A 20995-nucleotide genomic window follows, 5' to 3' on the forward strand; every position below is an offset into this window, starting at 1 on the left:
CCCTTCCAGCTCCCCTGTGTTTGTAATGTTGAAAGCTGTTCCTCTACTACATTCTCAAAATGGTAGGTCAGGCTATCAGCAGAGGAAGTAAACCTTGCATCAAAAAACCTCACCAGCCCCTGAGAACTGCTGCTTGCTCTGATAAGGGAAAGTTTGGTTTGGGGTGGGGTGGTTTGTTGGTTAGTTGGTTGGTTTTGGGTTTGTTTTCTTCAGGGGGGTTTGGTTTTTTTTGTTTGTTTGTCCTCCCTCCTTCAAGTTTCTGGTTACAGCAGAACCTATTCCAGAAAATTTATATAGACAAATGAGTTTTACCTTCTAAGTTATCCTTTTTTCCCCTCAAATAATCAATTATGTAACAACTTGCTTGGCTTACAAAACTGATCACTGACTCCAAATCAAGGTCTTCAACTGAAATCTGCAGTATGATGAACAAGTGTTGTCAGTGTCACACAAGTGAAGAAGAAACTTCTGATCCTTGAACTAGAAGCAGCTGTCTGCTTGTGTGTGCCCAGACCAAGTCTGTCCCCTTTGAGTTAAACTGTTCCCTGGCCTCTCCTGTGGCTTCTGGGTAGTCACCTTTGGCATCCTTTGCCCATGTAAAGGAACACTTTAGATAGTTTCCTGTCCAGTATTTCTACAGCAGTTCCTGGCAGGTGGCCAAGCATGTGCTTGCCCTTTCCCCTGTTACACAGTAGCTGCCAACCATAGCGACCAGGATGGCTTCCAGGAGATGTTGGAGGAAAGACAGGCTGTTTTGCTGCCCTGCAGAGATCGGATGGGTTTGTAGACCTTTTCAAGCTTAAAACTGGAGAGGCCTGGGTCCTTGTCTTACAGTTATGTTGGTGTCAGGACTCTTTTGGGAATGGAAGTGAGGGGGTTTTTTTCTGGCTTGCAGATCCTTATTTAGAGGAAGGACTTCTTGGAGACTCCCACAGATGTGTTTATTGTCAGTTTAAAGGAGTTCAGAATTTTAGACATAGAATGGCTTTAGAAAGGATTTATTATTTTGAGCTGCAGTCCCTCTGTGTAAGCATCAGCTGCCTGTCAGTGCAGCATGCTGTAACATTACCTTCTGCAACATCAGCAAGGAAAAAAGTGATCAAAAGAACTGTTGGCAAAGGAGCAATTACAGTACTCACCAACACTTCCTCAGAATTTAATCTCTAAACAACTAAGGATGGCATATAAATTAGTCCACTCCGTGATAATGTCCCACTTGAATTTGTAAGGCATATGGGAGAAGGAGGAAAAGACCTTGGTTTTTCTAGTATATGCCTTTAAAATACTCATGACTACAATACTGTAGATATGACTCTTCTGCATAGCAAACTGGTTGCTCATAGCTAGTGTCATAGATATGACTCTTCTGCATAGCAAATGAGTTTTAAACAGGCATTAAACCTAAAAGGTTTGGCACTAACCGAAAGGTCAGTGAAATATTGATCATTAGTAACAAACCTCATTCTCCATGATAGGATATTATCATGACTCCAATATAATAAAAAAGAGCTGTGTATGTGCTGATTTCTTTTTTAGCAGTTCTATATTGTGAAGTCAGTACACTTAGCCAAGTTGAATGCTAAATATAGACTGAAAGGGGCAGTCTGTTTCATAGCTGTCTTTATGGGTCCTGCAGGACTCAACAGGTTCCTATGGGTCTAAAAGTAGAGAGAAGAACTGCAGAACAAGTTTTCTTCATGTGATTTTCACTGGCTGATTTCTTCCATACTGGCACATTAACTGAATATAATTATGTTGTAAGTAATGTTTCATTCTGCTAGTTTTTAACCTTTTAGATTTTATTTTTTTTTCTGTGAAGCATTTTCAGTGTGTTCTCATTCTGCGTTCTAATTTTACCACAACAGCTTAAAAAGAAATTTAAAAGTTGGATTGGAGAAAAAGTCTTTAAGTACAAGATAAAGTGAATCTCAAAACCTCAGTGTTTACATTAGTTTGTTGGGAAAATAATCAATACTTTTGGCCAGTGACACTGATGTATGTATCCTTTCTCCTTTGTTTGTCATGTCAATGGAATCAAACAAATCTAGTATAAACTTTGTTGCATTAATAATGGTTATCTTCCCTGTGGTTACATGCACAAATGCTTAAAAATCAACAGTAAATGCAGAAACATATAATTCGTACCACTAATGAATCTTATTACAGCTCAAGTTGTTAAGAAGAGTCTTCCCTGAAGTTGCAGGGAGGTACTAATCAAAATACCCAAGAGAAACAACTGCTCTTCAGAAGCTAAAAATAACCGAAAGCCTTTGTGCACAGGGTGGTAACTTCCAGCATGCTGTTCAAATGCAGGGCTCCGTAGTGATTGCAGTTGGCTACGGATGTGCACGTGGGGAGAGAGCAGAGCAGAGCCAGTGCTGGGGGGAACGTGGTTCACAGACTGTGCTGCCTGGCACCACGTAATTTTCCAGAGGAAGGACAGTGGACACAGCCATCTGTCCTGAAGTTACTGCTGCACACCTAAACGTCATATGCTAGGTAAGGCTAACCCCTACTATGCCAGCTTTTCTACCTTTTCTTTATATTTTGAAGCAACAGGTCTGAACAGAGTAAAAAAATAAACTGTAATCTGTTCTTACATGCTATTAAACAGAAATATGAAAGTATCCATGTAGTCCTGTCAACCTCCACTAGCAGAAGAACAAACCCCATTGTCAAGAGTGCTTTAAGTGCTTAGTCTTCAGACTTATTGAGGCAAACACTCAGGGCTTTATTTCTCAGAATTTAGGTTTTTAATTTAAGTGCTATATTAGGAATCTGGTCACACTGTGTTCTGTACTGTTCGGAGAAGGAAAGAAAGCTCAAGCACATCAGGAGGGCAGTTCAACCCATCTAGGATTCAGAAATCACCCTTAGGTGCTTAACAGCCTTCATCAATAAGAGGTTTGCATCCCGTGAAGTGCTGATTTATGTTGGCAGGTAAAACTGAACTTGGGAGCTTTGATAAAATACTAAATGGTAAGATGTATTCTACTACAAATCTAAACTAGTCTCTGTGAGCTCCCCCCCTTACATTCACTGGCAAGAAAAAGATACATTTAGGCTGCAATTCTAAGTTCAAAAAGATGTATCTTAGAATAAGAGGAATATTACCTGGAGGAATGTATTTTTCTTCAATAATTACAGAGGGAGTTTTCAGTGACAAGTGTAGTCAAACCTGCCTACTTAGAGCATCTGCATCTCCTTATGGCTAGAACTGTTGTTTGTTTCTAGGAGGCATTTTTGGAATCAGAGTTGCATAAAGAAAACCAAAAGGCTGATAAGGAATAATGTGCAATTCACAGAGGAGCCTCCTTAGGTATTGCTTCTTTTCTATATATATTATTCCTTTAAACTGTATTTGTGTAAAAAATCATTCACTGAGTTCATGCACCCAGACTCTACAGAGAAACTGTTTTTGCAGTTTGGGCCTCATCCAGTGCTTTTTTTAAAACAAGGAGTATTAGTCTGAAGAAAAGGCTTTGCCATCAACCTTTGTCCAGAATTTGTCCAGTTTAGAAGACTAATTTTTCTGTTCCATTTTTCACAAATAATAACTTCACAATATTATTCTAAGGTGTATAAGCAGACAGATATTCTTGCTGCTTATCTCGTATACCCATACCTGATTTCTCTGTCTTATCTCTAAATTATTTGATGCTGAAAGCAGAGGACCTGAGTGACATCCTTCCTGTCAGTGAAGGTTTGTCTTTCACTGTTGTCAGAATCTCACCCTACCTCTTACCTCACCAAACCAAAGGGTTATACAACTGAGTGAGTACCATTCAAATCAATGCTGGAGCCAATCAGGCTGATTTTTCTCTCTCTTTCCCCACACACATGCATATGTGTATGTATGCATAAGTATACACATGTGCACAAGCACAGTGTAGAAATTAAATGCTATATTCATCAAAGATCTCCAAGAATAAACAAGTGCTATGTACTGAGTTATCCTTGCCTTCAAGTAAGTGTGCTGGTCCTTCAAATTCCTTTATTTTAAGGGTTGTTTAGGCTGCTCAGTGTTTCCTTAGAACAGGACACCAGCTGTTACCAGTTATTTCCCATATCCATGTGTTAAATTACCTTTTAAATTATTTTACCTTAGGTACAATGGAGAGGCCTTCCTTGGAAATTAACCTGCCTGATACGCATGAAGAAGGAAAGCTTTATGTAGTTGATTCCTTAAACAACCTAAACAAGCTAAATGTTTGTCCAGATGAATCCCAGCATTCACTAGGTAGGTATGATAGGTTATGCTCTATGGTTTTCCATATACACAATCCACATTATGTGTCACTGATTACAACAGGCCAATACGTATGTCAAGCTCTTTACTGAAAATAATGTAAGAAAAAGATTGAAAATGGCCTAATTTAGACAGATCAGATAATGATTCCCTGCTGAGTATTTAAGTTATTAGGTTCTTGAAAATCCTTGCATTTTGCTAGGGATTCACTGTCAAGCCTGAACTTATTTTCCATCTCCACTGGGGTTTATGAGGTGATCCCTTGCAGGATAATGTCTCTAGTAATGCTCAACATACACCTACTAGATAAATAGCATTGTAACTCTTTCCAAGCACTAAAATTCACACATGGCAATAGAAGTACCAGAGAATTTCTGTTCATTCCTTTAAGACACATCTCCTAGAGACTCAGACCAGTTATCTGAAATATCCCATGACACTTTTAAGCATTTTACTTCACAGACTTTCTTTACTTACAGTTTCAGGTATGGCTCCTACACTTCTACTGGTTTAATATTATTTATTAAATTAATTAACAAGAATATTTTTACTCGTGATAACTACAATATATTTCAGTTCTTTGTGACCTGAAAATATCTTAAAACCTGGAGCTCTTCAGCAGCATTCCACATAACAATATTTGAATCTGCTTTTATTTCCCTTATTATAATGGCAAATTTGGCTGAAGAAATCTAGAGATCAACAACTATGAAATTAGTTTCAAATGGCCATAACTTAATCATGCTTCTTGGTATGGGACTTAAATGCCTTCTCCTTACATCTGTTTCCAAGTCCTCTATATTTTCCTAATGCAACTAGGTTGCATTAGGTGTTGGTTTCTGCATTTAATGCAACTATGTTAGACATAAACTACTTAATTCTCATATGCAGATTATCTTGATATTGACACTCTGTAAGTAAAAAATGAGACAATGGCATACCTTGGTTTTAATGTCAAAGAAACTCCTTTTGGTGTAACTGTTTCACTCTCTTTTGCAATTTTTATTGGACAGTATTGTTTACTTTTCAGGTAAATATACAAGGTTCTGTGGAATCATATATGGTTCTCTGGAATAATTGCATGCATGCTCCTCCCTATATTTCAGCAGTAAATAAAGGTAGCCTAATATGTATTTTATTCATAAATTTGTAAAGTGCTTTGGTTCCTTCTAGGATTATTCTTTTAAAATACTTTTTAAGCTTGGAGATTCTGTAGATATCTTATCTCAACAATTAAATACATAAAATCACTTTTTCACAGTCCTTACCTGTCTTATTCAGCAGCATAAAATTCTGGTTCTCTTGCCAGAAAAACAGAGAGATGTAAAAAGCTATTTAAACTGTATATACATTTTGACTGCATCAGTAAGAGCAAAACAGTAATGTCTTTATGTTTTAGATGATTAAATGTTCCCACTGTTTGCTGTTTGGCAAGAATGTGTGTTCACCAATTCCACACAACACTGCAGTCTGGGATGTTCAGCCTGATGAAATAGTAAGAAGCACTCATTAGGCGGAGCTTAGACCATTTTTGAGACCTCTATTGATAGCTTAATATGCTTGACAAGCAGCAGTAGCAGGCCCCACCCTTCCTTATTATTCTGATTAGAAAGCAATATTGGTGCAGGCACTTACTATATGGTGCATTTGTTATGAATGCTAAGGGAATAACAATAGAACCTCAAAACCCAAATATGAAAACATTCCAGCTTACTCAGAGGCAGGAGTGTGTTAAACACAATACAGAAAATTAGAGATACTCCCAGAGATCTTCTACTAGCTCAGTGGATTGCTCAGCCTCAGGTTGGGTCATTATTATAGTGCCATAATGGCATATGCAACCTTCCCTCAGTTCTATTGCTACAGGCTCAGTTGCAAAGACCTCAGAGACTTCCACCACAAATAAACAAGTACACAATTTAGAAATATATTTTTCACAGATGCACATGCTATTCTCCCTTTCAGAAGACAGCAATTACAGGAGGATAAATTATAGTATTTTGCATGTAATTTTAGCATATATGAGACTGACATGAAAATGAAATTCCATTAGCTTTCTCCTCCCCCCAAACAGAAAATAAAACTAAATCTTAGTAAGTAGTTACAGTAGTATGTAAACTTGACATTAAATGAATCTATCTCAAGTATAAAATTTTTATATTCACATGAATTTCCACATGGTGTTCACTTGTTATCTTTGGGCTTTATTGCCAACTCACATTTGATTGCAACTGTTTCTATGAGAGAAACTACTTACTTTCCCTATACACAACATGTTCTTTAAATAGCAATAAACTGGCTTGTCGAGCTGATTTGAGGGCACCATTGCAGCTGCTTTTCCTATTTTCCCCTCATTCTTCCCATGCTTAAAGGATGACATATGTATTCCATATGAAAGTCTGTTCAATTCTTGGCAACTGGGAGAATAGGTACCTCATTATTTACTGGAAAGAAAGCAACAAATCCTAAAGACAGTCAAGACCTACATTTATCCTATCCAACATCAGGAGCTTAACTGAGGTGCTTAGTTTGGAAGATTAATCATCCCAGATATACTTCTATTATCAAAGAGAAAAAGAAGCAAATCTAGAGGATGAATGTGTAGGATGAATCCATACCTTGGTTTTCAATATGAATTTTTCTCTCATCTCTTCTGAAAAGGTTAAGTCCATTCAAGCCCTTAGAAAGCCTTTGGATAGAAACTTCATTGCAGCCTTTGTACATGTAAAACAGCTGTAAAACTCTGAACCATAAAACAGGTCAACTTCAACAAAACAGTGTATTTCATCAACAGAAATATTTTTCTTGAATATGTTCTAGCAGTTATAACAGATGTATTAGTTTTTATATTTCCAAATTCAAGATGAATACATAAAGTTGGTTTCTTTCCTTCTCATGCAATATCACTGGAAATAAAATCTGTTGGCCAAAATTATAATGTATTCTGCATCATTTCATGAAGCCAGAAGCATTTTGTCATGTTTATCTTAACCAACCTTAGCAAACTTTATCACCAAACGATTTGTCATCTCTTAACAGATGAGGAGGAGAACGCTGGTGGCACTGGAGAAAACATGGCAGGGAGCAACACAGGAAATCAGTGTTTGTTCTTCATCACTTTTATTCTTACTTTGATCATCAGTTTGGCACTTGTTTCATTTGTAATATTCTTCATAAGTAAGTAAACCAAAGACTGGTTCTTAAAAATGTAGAGCCAATGGGAAAAAGAACTTTGATGATACATGTCATGCCACCTTATGACATGCTACTGCTGTATTTGCATGGTCAAAGGCTTTGGCTGCTTATGGGCAGTGGGTCCTGGTCCTGGGGGCACAAGCACAGGCAAACAACTCACTCTCTGAGCTAAAAGGCACAATTTTATTCTTCAGCAGCTGTGAAGACTTTAGATCAGGGGGCTTATACTGTGTTGCTAAAAATGCTGACTTGAAATGAAATTTAAATTTAAAGGTGATTGTATGGCAGTGAGGTACTTTGACAATGTGCCTTTCACTCCTTTACAGATAAAACTCAGTATTGGTGTCATTCCACTGAAACTGGAATTACACTCAGAGTAACACTTAAATCAGGCTACCTGAAGGAGGTCCTGAGGGTTGTCATCTAAGTACTGACTGGAAGTTTGTTTGGAACTAAGAAAATCTCAAAAATAAGGAAAAAAAAATTAGATAACGTATATGAAGATTTGCATGTAGAATTGAGCCTGTAGACATCATTACTGTTCCACTTCGTTAGGACTGATCGGGTGGGCTTAGCGAAACACATGGCTGCAAGTGAATATGGTTTATGGAGCCCTTGTCATCATGGGGCTTTCTGAGTAATAGTATTGAACAGAATATGAGGTGCATTATTTTGATTTAAAAGTCTATTTTGTATGAATTGGAATCCATGCAAAACCAAGATTTCTTATATCCTGTAGTGGGGAATTTACTGGAACACAGCAAAAATCATAATTTTCCTTTTTGAACGGGAAATTCTAACGCTAACTAAATTTTCTTACAGGCACTCAAAGAATGGAATATAAGACAAGTAAAGAACGCAAAGTAGATTTTAAGTGACGTGATTGTAAAATCCTAACTGAAATACCTTATACTTGAATTTCAGATTTATTTAATAGGGAGCTGCCTGAAGTAGAGCCCTGGTGTAGAAAAATGAGTAACGTGCTACTCTAGTAAAAGAATGATAAAGTAACAGTGAAAAGCCTTCTTACAGGAATTAAAGCACTTTGCTTGGGCTCAGGTTGGTGGAGGCCTGTGGTTTTTGAAACTGATTTCCAGTGGTGTTTCAGTTTATATATGTTATGTTGTATAATCTGAGATTATGTTTGCAATCCACATACATAGATTCATTTAGCGTTGACACTATTAGACTTAAGCTGCAAAACCCATGGGTAAATTCTGTTAACTTCAGAAGGCCTAAACAAAAATAGCTCTGGCACATTTGTTTGCTGAGGAGGCTGGCCTCCAAATGCCAGTCCTTGCAAGAATTTTCCTTTAATTTAAAAGATTAAGAAATCCAGTGATGTGGCTGTAGTTTGCTTTGCTTTTTTTTTTTGCTCCTGTGATACAATTAGTGCAGTAATTGTACTTTTAGAGAAATGCATGCACATACTGACCACAAATAGGATCTTGGAGCTCCTAAATAAGACATTTTCCTGGGGAAACTAATGGAATAGATATGCTCCTGAAGACTGCAGAATTATCTGAGCCATAGTTTATTTTATTACACTGCACTAAAGTGAAAAAAACCCCAAAACAGAAAATAAACAATTAAAGAATGTAGTGAGCAGGTAAACCTATCAAATATATAACTTCTTATCATTAGGTTCTGCAGTTGTTTTCCTGGTTAATATTTTTGTTCACCATAATTCCCTACAAACTCTCACAGGAATGCAAGTGAGGGTAGTGATGCTCTTGACTTAAATGTTACCAATTTAATGTGGTACATTTTCCTTTTCAAGTTCAAACTAGAAACAAGATGGACCAAATATCAAGCAGACTACTATCTGAAAAGAAGAACATAGAAGAGCTGAAGAAAATTAACAATATTTTATTAAAGCATCTAAATCAATCAGGAATTAAGGATAAGTCTTCTGATCTTCATGATTACCTATTAACCCACGCTGAACTCAAAGTCCCTGGAGAATAGATTTTCTTTGGAATGAAATTTAGCATATTCATGACTCAGATATTTTTACATATGTCACACAGGTTGCTTAAACATTCTGATATGGTCACCGGAGCATTGGAAAAGCCAACTGAATGAAAAATATTAGAAAATAATATTTTATCCTGGTTTATTTGGACGTAGATTTTTAAAACTAAGCCCATAGGAGTCACAATAAACAACAGATTGTCAACAATTTGGGGCAAGAGTTCTGGATTCCTTGTGTATTGTAAATTGCAGGGGTAAGGGCCTAGTTTTACTTTAAATGTAAGTGAATAATTACAGAAAATCATGATTTCTATTCACATGATTCCAGCATGACCTTGTTCATTTAATCATTCTCCTGTTTCTTTGGTACAAGTTTTGTGTTTACTTTAATGTTATTTGTATTTAAGGATAACTTTGGATTTCATAACTTATAAATAAATTCATTTCTGCCATAGAGCTCCGTGGTTTTCCTTTCTGACCATTTAAATACCCTGACTTACTACTCTTTTTGTGGAAAACCTCTAAACTGGAATAATAACAAACCCTTTCATAACATGCCATATTCAGCCCAAAATTGACTGAGTGGGTGTCATACATGAAAAATGGGTTTAGAGGACTCAGGCTGTTAATTTCATAACATCATCATAGCAAACCCATCTCACAGCAATGCTAATATGCTGTACTTGCAATCTGAGGGAAGTTTCTGGGTGAAGGCCAAGTGTTTTTATGAAGTTATGTGGGAAAAATGCTACATGTTCTTGTATTCTTCCCTATACTTGCTGTTGGCCACTATCAGAGAAGGGCCAGGTGAAATGTGGTCGGAACCTTCATGGTTTTAAAGTGGAGCAATACCTCAGAGGGTGAAAGGAGCCAACACTTTCTCACTCTGAATTTACACAGTTGTGGAGACCAACATCTGAAAGTGTGAACCCATAAGAGACTGGTGCTTTGTCATTTTAGTATTCAGAACCTGCTACTGGAACATACATTATGAAGGCACCTCCAATATCAATAAATAAATTGGTTACTCCCATCATGACGGTGTGATGGCAGCTGACACTATGGAATATGTCCAACATCTTTTCTTTTAGTTTGAGTTCTTCTTCTCATCCAATTCTTTCTTATCTCTTCTGGACAATTTTACAAAATAATTCACCAAAGTCAACAGCTTGCACTGCAGTCTCCTTTTCCAGAATGAATGACAGTCCTTTCTGTGATGACTATTTCATTGTTTACAACAGAGTGAAGAACTCAGTCCAGGAGACTTTTGTGGTATCACTCTACTTGGATTTGCCCAGCAATTCTTTTCCTTTTATTAGGAGGGCTTTGCTTTACACCTATGTTTTACATCATCTTCTTTCATTTTCCTGATGTATTACTGTCAAATTATTCACATGAAAACCATGAAGTTCCATTTTAAGAGTTTATTACTCCTTTTAATTCACAGCTGTAGTTGTAATTATCTCCTCTAGGCACCTCAAATAGTTTTTATAAAGATGACTCAAATATAGCTACCAGAGAATGATAAAAATGATGTAGAAAAGTTGTAAGGAATATCTTTCTGTAAATGCTGTTAAATGACAAAAGAAACACTATCTTAAGACTAAAAACATGACACTTGTAGTGTTGCTTCTCTGTTCTTATCTGAGCTGTCACCTGCTTTTTAGTGACAGTACTAAGTTCTCATCTCTCCCACTCACATTGTAGCTACTGCAACTGCTCTCAAGTTCCTGCCTTGTACAGAGGAATTGATAGAACATTCACCCCCCTCCACCACTCTCTTTAAATCGTAGTATTCTTGTTAATCTGTCAGGAAAATAAGAACATTAACATGTAATGGACCAAATCTGCCTTTTGGCACAGATATGCACACATATCTGTGAGCCAGGGAGAAACAACTCCAGTATTTGGCACTCAGTGGCAATCTCAAATACATGGATTTCACCCTCATTTCCACTGCAGCTATCAGAGCAGTCTGTGTGGTCAAACAGAAACATACCAAGAGCCAATAGATTCTTTTTCTGGCAGGAGACTGTAAATAAAACGTGTCCTAGAGCAACAGCCCCCAAGAAATGAAAGTTTCCTCATCTCTCTGATCTTGTCCTCAATTACTCTTAACATGGTTGTTCAATCAGTACTCATAATAAATCCACTCTTTCTGTCTCTGTTATTGATTAAAAGTGTTGGGGTTTTTTTCACTCCATGGTTTGATCCTCCAAGATGCTGAGTGCCCTCAACTATGACCAGCTGGGGCATAACAATGTACAGGCATGCTCAGTATCATACAGGACTGACACCCCAGATCAACCTTTTCATATTTAATTGCTTCTTTGCTTGCAGTGATCAGCAACTGAGATCAGTGACTGAAAAAGTGCAAAGGTCCAAGGCTCATCCTGTTCGTGCTGCTGAAACACAGTTGTTGGATACACTTGCAGTCAAGGAAGACATGGGGCAGCACAGCTTACAGCTGCTTATGGCTTCTCAGATCAAGTAACCAATACCCATTCACAGTCAGAACTGCTTCTATATCAGGGTTCAGATGGCTGCCTTGACAGCAGGGTACCACAATCCCTCCATCAACACTTTCTGGAGTACCCCCTAAGCGGAAACAAGTAGTGGCTCCTTTAGGGGAACATTTCTTTCTAATCTACTGGCAGTGAAGTAGTCCCAAACCAACCAATACTGGACCTTTAAAATCTTTTACAAACTTGACCCTGAAGTGAATTTCAGCTCATTCTAGAGCCCCATAATTCATCTTGAATAAACAGCTAAGTGACTAGTGAACTCCAAGCTCCAACTGCATAACCACTGTGCTGTATACGGATGTTACAATGTCTCCTGCAGACATGGGTAAGATCTCTGTTCTTGTATGGCTGCACATCTCAAGAACCTTTGCCATGTCTGGTATTACAACCACGAACAGGAGGAAGACGATCTGACAGTAACAGCTTCATCTTACAATAGTCACAATTGTTGTCCTCGATAGTACTGCTTCTTTCCTTTTTCTCTTATTTGCAGCCTGTAGAGGTATCTACACAGAGTGATTTGCCTTTTAGTATTTCTCTTAGTCCACTGCAAATGAAAAGGGTGCACAGAGGGTTCAGATAGATTTAATAACGTGCCACTGACACTCATGTGCTGCAAGTACTATCACTGCTGAAATGACAACATGGTTTCAGGAAATTTTCTGCTGAATAAACCTGGACAGTAGTAGAGAAATGCTGGTAAGCAAAGATAAACACTTAGAAGACTTAACCAAGAAAATACCTCCAGCTTCCATCAAAGGCATCATCATGCCAGTCCCTGAAGTGTTGGCTGAATCTTTAGGTGGCTGGGTAGCATCAACAGACAAAATACTTTCTTCCCCTGGTTAGCTTGCTGAGAAATTCATTCCTTTGTTCCAGACATCCACAACAGTCCACGTTCTTGTTAACCTCAAACCATCAGACAGTATCTGACTATGTGAAACTAAATGTGGGGAGACTATACAGTACTAAATAGAGGGTTGGCTGGTGCAGACATTTGCTTGCCTTCCTTGGGGTCATGTTACCTTAGATTGCAGCCTTGTGCTAGTGGGATTAAGAGGAACACTCTTTTCAATTAAGGAAAAAAAGGCACATTTGGTCCATTACATGTTAATGTTCTTATTTTCCTGACAGATTAACAAGAATACTACGATTTAAAGAGAGGAGTGGAGGGGGGGTGAATGTTCTATCAATTCCTCTGAGATTCATGAGAAATAGTAACACTAAGGCCAAAGAAGTTAGTCCTATTCAAGAACTCAATCAATCTTAGAATTCAAGAAAAGGCTTTTACAGACTCTGTTTCCGATCCTTTTTCTGGTTTCTGGGCCGCACTTCAGCAATCAAAATGCTATCCACGATTCACTGACAAGCCAGCAAAACCTCTGAATGGTAATGAGAACTTTCTAGTAGAAACAGTCACAGCACAGTGCTACTGCTAATTTATCACTTTGAGGCAAACCACATTACACACAACGGTGAAAGGACAATTTAAAAATCGATTGCCTGACAATTTGAATATCTATTAATAATTATGGGTTTGCTTTTTGAGCTCTGCACTGCTCATTTAATCTTAATATCTTCTTCACCACATAACCGACTTTGGAAAACAGTGTTTGTCTACAAGGTGATATAAAACGTTTAAAGTCACAGACACCCTGTGCTCTTATGCAAAAGCTCATGGATAATTCATTAACTTCCCATTTTTAGGGTGTTCTTTTTTTAAAAGCTTTCGTTTTTTTCTTAAAGCAACACTGAAGCATTTTCTTCAGAAGACTTCTCTCTGAGTACTCAAAATTACATAGGTGGATATTCACCAGGAGCTGTAGTGATAGGATGTTCTGGGTTACACAGAAATTCTGGTATCCACCTTTTCCCCAAATATGCCTTTTTGGTGTTTTGGTGCTTTGCCGCCTTTAGAGAGACTGAATGCTAGTGATTAATGACTCAAACTTTGGACCACCTGCGGTGACAGCCCAGGGGCTGTAAGAGACTGGGCTATTGGTGCTGATGGGTTAATCAGCAGTGTGCTTTGTAACAATGTGCAGAGTGGACACCAGGCCAGGGGCTGCAGATGTGCACATTTGACACCTCAGGCTACAAGCTGGGTGTTAAACAAGGTAAGGAAAGGGGCAAACCCTGCAAGATGGGGTAGTGTTTCTTTTTTCTTACACAGATGATTCAGTTGTGGTAATTCCCTGGGACATTCACACTAAGCCTGAAGGTTTATCTCTTATTGATGTTCTGTTTAATATCTATCAATAATTTAGATGAGGGGATTCAGTCCATCATCAGCAAATTTGCAGATGACACAAAGTTGGGGGGAAGTGTCGATCAGCTGGAAGGCAGGAGGGCTGTGCAGAGGGACCTGGACAGACTGGAGAGTTGGGCTGATTCCAACGAGATGAGGTCCAACAAGGCCAAGTGCCGGGTCCTGCACTTTGGCCACAACAACCCCAGGCAGCGCTACAGGCTGGGGACAGAGTGGCTGGAGAGCAGCCAGGCAGAAAGGGACCTGGGAGTTTGGATTGACAGGAAGCTGAACATGAGCCAGCAGTGTGCCCAGGTGGCCAAGAAGGCCAATGGCATCCTGGCCTGGATCAGGAACAGTGTGGCCAGCAGGTCCAGGGAAGTGATTCTTCCCCTGTACTCAGTGCTGGTGAGGCCACACCTGGAGTACTCTGTCCAGTTTTGGGCCCCTCAGTTCAGGAAGGATATTGAGGTGCTGGAGCAGGTCCAGAGAAGAGCAACGAGGCTGGTGAAGGGACTGGAGCACAAGTCCTGTGAGGAGAGGCTGAGGGAGCTGGGGTTGTTAGGCCTGGAGAAGAAGAGGCTCAGGGGAGACCTCATCACTCTCTACAACTCCCTGAAAGGAGGTTGTAGCCAGGTGGGCATCAGTCTCTTCTCCCAGGCAACCAGCAGTAGGACAAGAGGACATGATCTTAAGCTCTGCCAGGAGAGGTTTAGGTTGGATATTAGGAAGAAATTATTTATAGAGAGAGTAATCAGACATTGGAATGGTCTGCTCAGGGAAGTGGTGGATTCTCTGTCCCTCAAGGTTTTTAAGATGAGACTGGATGTGGCACTTTGTGCCACAGTCTGGTAACCACGGTGTTGGATCAAGGGTTGGACTTGATGATCTTGGAGGTCCTTTCCAACCCGGTCGATTCTATGATTCTATGATGAGTCATAATGGACCATAATGAGCTCATAATGGACGTAAGAGAGAGCTGCAACATCTTAGAAAGTGTCAAAGACTCCTGAAGTATCCTGTGACTCACAGTATTACATCATCAGGCATAAAACTCCCCACTGCAGGGGAGGTATCAGAGGCCTTCCCATCTGAGCCTGAGTTTTAGGGTTTCCCAGACTACCCTGGACTTCTACCACCACCTCAGATCTGAATTGTGATCACCACTTCAACCAACAAACATGGAAATTGCAACAACTAAGTCTCATCACTGGATCTAACAGGTGTCTTACAGGTCCTTCCAGTCACCTGGGGGGTCTGCAGCCCTTCTCCAACTGCCTGTACCAGCACTGCAATCTCATTCCAGTGCCACAGAAGTGTCTGCCGGTATTGAATCCCATCTATCCACTGTTTCCTGCCAGCACTGACTCTCCCACCGTTCTTCCTGTTTTTCAGGTGTGGGGGAGGGGAACCATGTGGAAGGGTGGCCTTCTGCTCTCTGTGGCTTCTGCTCTCTGTGTTTTTTCCAGGTGGGGGAGGCCGGCTGCCATCTGATTTGGTCTGGTGGGCAGGGCTTGGGGACTTTCTCCTTATTGGTAGGTTTAACCCAGTTTTATCAATATTGTTGTTAGCATTTCTTCTTGGTAAAGAGTTATTTTTTCACTTTCATCTGGGCATATTTAGTCTCTCTCTGCATTGGAGAAACCAGGGGTAGAGAATCCGAGGGAGGAAACTTTTGTCCAAGTTCTCTGCCCCTCCAAATTATCTCAGACCAAGACATAGAACAAGGAGTAATCGGTTCAAACTAAAAAAGGGAAATTTAGGTTAAATATATGGAAAAAATTCTTTACTGTGGGGGTGGTGAGGCATTGGGACAGGTTGCCAGAGAGATTATGGATGCCCCATCCCTGGCAGTGTTTAAGGCTAGGTTGGATGGGGCATAGAGCCATCTGTTCCAGTGGAAGGTGTCCCTGGCAGGGGGTTGGAACTAGATGATCTATAAAGTGCCTTCCAACCCAAACCATGCTATGATTCCATGATTCTATATGTAGGTGATAACAACAATATTTTTATTGATTTTTTTTTAACAGAAGGTATATGGATTCTGTTTCTTTTTGTGCATCATCAGTGACTGCCTGCCTGCCTGCCTCCTGGAGCAAGCTTTAAAACTAGACAATGGAGGACAAGTTTGCTACCTGTGAACCAGTAATAACAAACCCAGAAACTAATGATACTAATTTTAATAGAATTTTAGGTGTAGTTTTTTGGTTAAAAACAAACAAAACCCCCAAAAAACCCCCAAAGAAACAACTTGTCTGTTCAGCTTATCATGGAGTATAAGCCAAGTTTTCTTAGAAATGCATCTCGTAGATGCTCACTAGTAAGATTTTGTTCAGATTGGTGTACCAGAGCTGCTACTTTGATCCCAAGCAGCTTTTGGATTGCACTTCTTGCTTGAGATGAATATGATGAGTCAATACTACAGCTCCCTGTGGTCATAGTGTTCAGGTTCTGGCTTGAACTACATTCAGCTTTGTACAAAATCTGCAGCTGGAGGGTCCCCAGCTATGGACAGCAAGTGAGTCAGCTTGCTGAAGTGCACAGGGAGTGAATGAAATCCAGTGAACTGATTCAGCATCTATAAATAAATACTGATGGCCTCGCTTAAGGCCTCCTCCTTAAGGAACGGTGGTACTGACAAGACATCGAGATAAGCTGATAAAAGAGGAAACAGCCCGAGTTTGAAAGCTCTTCCCTAACTCTGTTCATGGCTTTTGTGTCTTCCCCGAAGAGCCACCTACAGCTGGCGCAGCTGCTTCGGGGCCTTTTATTGAGGCACCTGGGCAGAGGGGAGCGGCAGCCACTGGCCACGTCAGGCATTTCCTGGCAGGCGTGTTGGGAACACGTCATTGTCCCATTCCTGTGTCAGCAGTGCCCAGGGAGGGCTGAGAAGGGTCTCTGGGCGGCCAAGGGCCATCCCTGGCTGCCGCCGGGGCAGCGGAGGGATGCGGGAGGAGCCGGGGGGACCCGAGGCACTACCGTGGGAAAGCGGTGCAGCTGGAAGGAGCGTGGCGGGGCCCACTGGGATGGGGAGGGGGTGTGGAGGGGGTGGCTCAGGGATGGGCGTGGCGCGGGGGGGCTGCGAGAGTAAATGAGTTGCCTCTGTGCGCTCCAGCCCGGAGGGTGCTGGTGTTGAGTCTGCTGTCAGAAGAGCCTGGTTTTCTCCAATAGCTTTCGCTTTTTTATTTTCTTCCCTCCTCCTCCCCCAGCAGTAATGCCTTTTTTATTGAGTTTTTCGGTGCCTATTATTTTGATGGAAATTGTCGAGCATGTACTTGCCAGGCTTACAGATAGAGAAAGAGCAAGGAGGCTTGGTGAAAATGCAGCTGATCAAACACATTACCTTGAAAAGAGAGATATGTGTAAATGTGTAACATAAACATGTACTAGTTTAAGTCTTCCCTTTAGTGTTTGCACACCAGTCACTGCTGACTCCACTACCTGAGGTCTGTGAAACTACTCTGCTGTGCACTACAACAGTACACCAGGGGGTCATGATCAAATCAAGTCTCAAAAGGAAGGAATTAAGCAATGTAAATATCTTTTGAGACGTGTGAGAGCTGTTCAGCACTCCCCCTCACAGAAAGCAAGGAGCGAGCAGGCAGGTGAGGTCTGTACTGGAAGATGAAGATGAACAGAGGGATGGTGTCTGACAATCTCAGAAAACCTGGACCTCTCAAATATCTGCTTTGCTGATATATGTGAGACACCTGGGGTAGGGACTGTCTTAGGAGTATCCTCAGCCCATCTTGGAGGTGAGGATGGTAATTATGGGGGGAAGTGAAGCATGTTGTATGCTTTCCTTTTGGGGGGAAGTGAAGCATGTTGTGTGGGAGAAGGTCTGTGGTGGCCTCCGTGGATATATGAAATGCAGCTCTGCCTGGGGGCAGATGGGCAAGAGTCCTTGGCTCAGCAGGTGGCATTATCCAGGCCTGGTAGCTGGGGTACTGTTTTCTGAGGGGTGGTTAACTTGGATCTGCACTTGTCTGTTCAGCATCATATTTTCTTTCCTTAGATCTGTTATAAAATGACATTTTGCCAGTGACTAGAATGGCCATTCACACACTGATGGAGAATTTACTGCTAAGCCTGTTAGACAATCATTGACATGGAGGCATACACTTTGGCAAGGATTTGGCATTAATTTGGGGGAGATTAATTTTTCCAGGCCCTCTGGAAAATGATTGTAGTGCAAGGGGCAACTTTATATCCATGATCTATTCACTCATTTCGAGATGGAGAAATTCTTATGCCACTTAAAGAACCCTTCCCAATACACTGCAAAGCTAGTAAAGATGAACTCAATTATTTCAATAAATGCCCCCCATTATGTTTTATGAACCAGCATTTCCCTTTCTGTAAGAATCTGGGATTTGTAGTTTGAATTTCTGTCATCCTACTGAAATAGCCACACTAGCTGTCCCAATATGATGTTATACCTGCCACCCCAAAGTAGTCAACAAACTACCTCTTTCTGCAGGTAAATACTACAGACAGAGCTGGGTCTACTCAAAATGGGTCAGTCCCCTCATTACTGAGAGACTACATTTTCCTCTCTATACAGATTTCCTTCTGGAGGACCTCTGGCCTGGGCTCAGTCCTGATCAGATAGCTGCTATCTGATTTCTCTGTCCTGAGCGATCGTAACCTGTTGCAGCTTAAAACAGCTCAACATAGCTTTAAGGTGACAAGCAATAATTTGTCATTCTAGTATATAAGGAATTTTGACTGGTATTTATAGTCAGTTTAGCTATCCATCTTGGTGGGAAGTGAAGCATCTTATTTGTAACAGATACATCATAGTTCTGTGCACCTCAGTGCAACATTCTGTTTCCGTTTAAAGGACAGCAGGCTCCATATTTTGCAACCACAAAAGTATTACACAGTCTAATTGGAAGGGAAACTCACCCTTCCAAAACTGTTGATATAATCTCCTGTACTTTACTTAGGAATAACAAGTATAAATACCATTACTTGGCATGTAATGAACTATTTGGAAAACTTTCCATCCAGGTTCACCTCACCAGCTCCAAGTGTCCTTGACAAGGAAAAAGTCTTTATGGTAATTTCCAACAATTTGTGTTGCATAGCTTAGTTCTAGTTCTTTGTTAGATATCTAAAAAAGCAATGGAGTTGCTAATTTTTAATTAAGTTGCCTCTTTGGGGGATTTCTTTTTATGAGTACCACAGACTGTACTTCTCATCTGCTGTTAATTTCTTGCCAGCTAGTCATGCACTGTATTTTCTTGTTCCTCCTACAAAAGCATCAACTTCATATGAAAGTCACAGAATCACAGAATGAGTCAGGTTGGAAGGGACCACAGTGGGTCATCTAATCCAACCTCCCTGCTCAAGCAGGGTCATCCCAGAGCATATGGCACAGAATTGCATCCAAAAGGCTCTTGAATATCTCCATTGAGGGAGACTCCACAACCTCTCTGGGCAATTTGTTCCACTGTGTGGTCACCTGCACAAAGAAGTTCTTCCTCATGTTCAGGTGGAACTTTCTGTGCATCAGTTTCTGTCTGTTGCCTCTTGTCCTATTGCTTGGCACCACCAAGAAGAGCCTGGCTCCATTCTCTTGACACCCTCCCTTCAGATATTTATAGACATTGATGAGGTCCCTTCTCAGTTGACTCTTCTTGTGGATGAACAGGTCCAGCTCCCTCAGCCTTTCCACATAAGAGAGATGCTCCAGTCCCTTAAAGGATCTTTGTTGCCCTCTGCTGGACCTGCTCCAGGAGCTCCATGTCTCTCTTGTACTGAGGAGCCCAGAACTGGACACAGCACTCCAGATGTGGCCTCACTAGGACTGAGCAGAGGGACAGGATGACCTCCCTCAACCTCCTGGCAAGGCTGTTCCTAATGCACCCCAGGATACCATTGGCCTCCTTGGCCACCAGGGCACACTGCTGGCTCATGGACACTTTGTTGTCCATCAGGACCCCCGGATCCTTCTCCACAGATCTGCTTTCCAGTAGGTCATCCCCCAGCCTGTACTGGTGCACAGGGTTATTCTTCCCCAGGTGCAGACACTTTTACTTGAAACCTTTTCTTTCTCAAATGTATTTTTTTACATGTAAATGGTACAAGTTTAAAAAGTGTCACTGAAAGGTACATTTAAACACCCACTAATTTAAGAGCTGTAGCCTTTACCTAGGAAATAGTGAGTAATAACTGAAATCTCCTTATGCCTACAATAGGATAGCTGAGCAGCCTCTCCTTGAGCTAGTAGACAAAGTAGGGGAGGGGACAATAACACTACCATTGCCTTTCTTGTCCTGTGTAGACTATGATTCATCATAAGAGCTCTAAAAAACTGAGCAGATTGCATACTGTAGGAGAGAGAGATGTGCAAACAGCTCATTTCTGAATCCTGGCAGACCTTAGTTGTGAACTAGATGCTAAATGATCAGTATTGCCAGGAGAGGGTATTTAAATGCTCAGGAAAATATTTTGTTGCATAGGTGTGTTTGCATGCTTCCAAAGTTACATGGCAAATTAGCTGGAGTTTTGAAGATCTCAGTTTCGAGCACAGATGAATGAAGTGACAGTGAGCTGGAAATAAGGTGCTGGAAAAAACTATGTGGTAGTAACTTTTTTGTCATTCAGAGTCATTATGAGGGCAAGCTAAATACTGCAAGGATCTGGTGATAAGAACCAGATAATGGTATCTTTTTTTGGTTTGGTTTTGTGGTGAGGTTTTTTAGTTGGTTATTTGTTTGTTTGTTTTTATTTGGGTTTTTGTTGGGTTTTGTTGTTGTTTGTTTTCCCCCCCATGAAAAACAATAGGAAAAATCCTGC

At 40.6% G+C, this 20995-nt stretch overlaps 1 protein-coding gene and 1 long non-coding RNA gene across 7 annotated transcripts; both read left to right on the forward strand.

Moving 5' to 3' along the window:
* Positions 1 to 102: 102 nt before the first annotated feature.
* On the forward strand, positions 103 to 9872 carry LSMEM1 (leucine rich single-pass membrane protein 1). 6 transcript variants are annotated; one of them, XM_051795599.1, is made up of 6 exons: positions 105 to 779; positions 1637 to 1757; positions 2314 to 2499; positions 4109 to 4240; positions 7289 to 7426; positions 9225 to 9872. In XM_051795599.1, exons 3-6 carry the CDS (start codon positions 2493 to 2495, stop codon positions 9410 to 9412), a joined length of 465 nt encoding a protein of 154 aa, XP_051651559.1. In that variant the 5' UTR covers positions 105 to 779; positions 1637 to 1757; positions 2314 to 2492; the 3' UTR covers positions 9413 to 9872. The 6 variants fall into 6 exon arrangements, with proteins under 6 accessions (XP_051651557.1, XP_051651559.1, XP_051651560.1 ...); XM_051795601.1 differs by lacking the exon at positions 105 to 779 and adding an exon at positions 3235 to 3314 and having other exon boundaries at positions 940 to 1757; positions 4104 to 4240; XM_051795600.1 differs by lacking the exon at positions 1637 to 1757.
* A 5331-nt stretch (positions 9873 to 15203) lies between these two features.
* Positions 15204 to 16416, forward strand: LOC127474596 (uncharacterized). Its single transcript, XR_007905911.1, has 2 exons — positions 15204 to 15414; positions 16260 to 16416. It is a non-coding gene; the product is annotated as an uncharacterized LOC127474596 (long non-coding RNA).
* Positions 16417 to 20995: the final 4579 nt, after the last annotated feature.

The sequence above is a fragment of the Manacus candei genome, unplaced genomic scaffold, assembly GCF_025592945.1.
Source record: "Manacus candei isolate 608988 ecotype Guabito, Panama unplaced genomic scaffold, ASM2559294v1 h1tg000043l, whole genome shotgun sequence".
In the NCBI taxonomy this organism is placed as follows: Eukaryota; Metazoa; Chordata; class Aves; order Passeriformes; family Pipridae; genus Manacus; species Manacus candei.

Coding starts and splice junctions, on each gene's coding strand:
- LSMEM1 (XM_051795597.1), top strand. CDS start 731: ATGTTGGAGGAAAGACAGGCTGTTTTGCTGCCCTGCAGAGATCGGATG. Junction 4,241..7,288: donor TGAATCCCAGCATTCACTAG/GTAGGTATGATA, acceptor ATCTCTTAACAG/ATGAGGAGGAGAACGCTGGT. Junction 7,427..9,224: donor ATTTGTAATATTCTTCATAA/GTAAGTAAACCA, acceptor TTCCTTTTCAAG/TTCAAACTAGAAACAAGATG.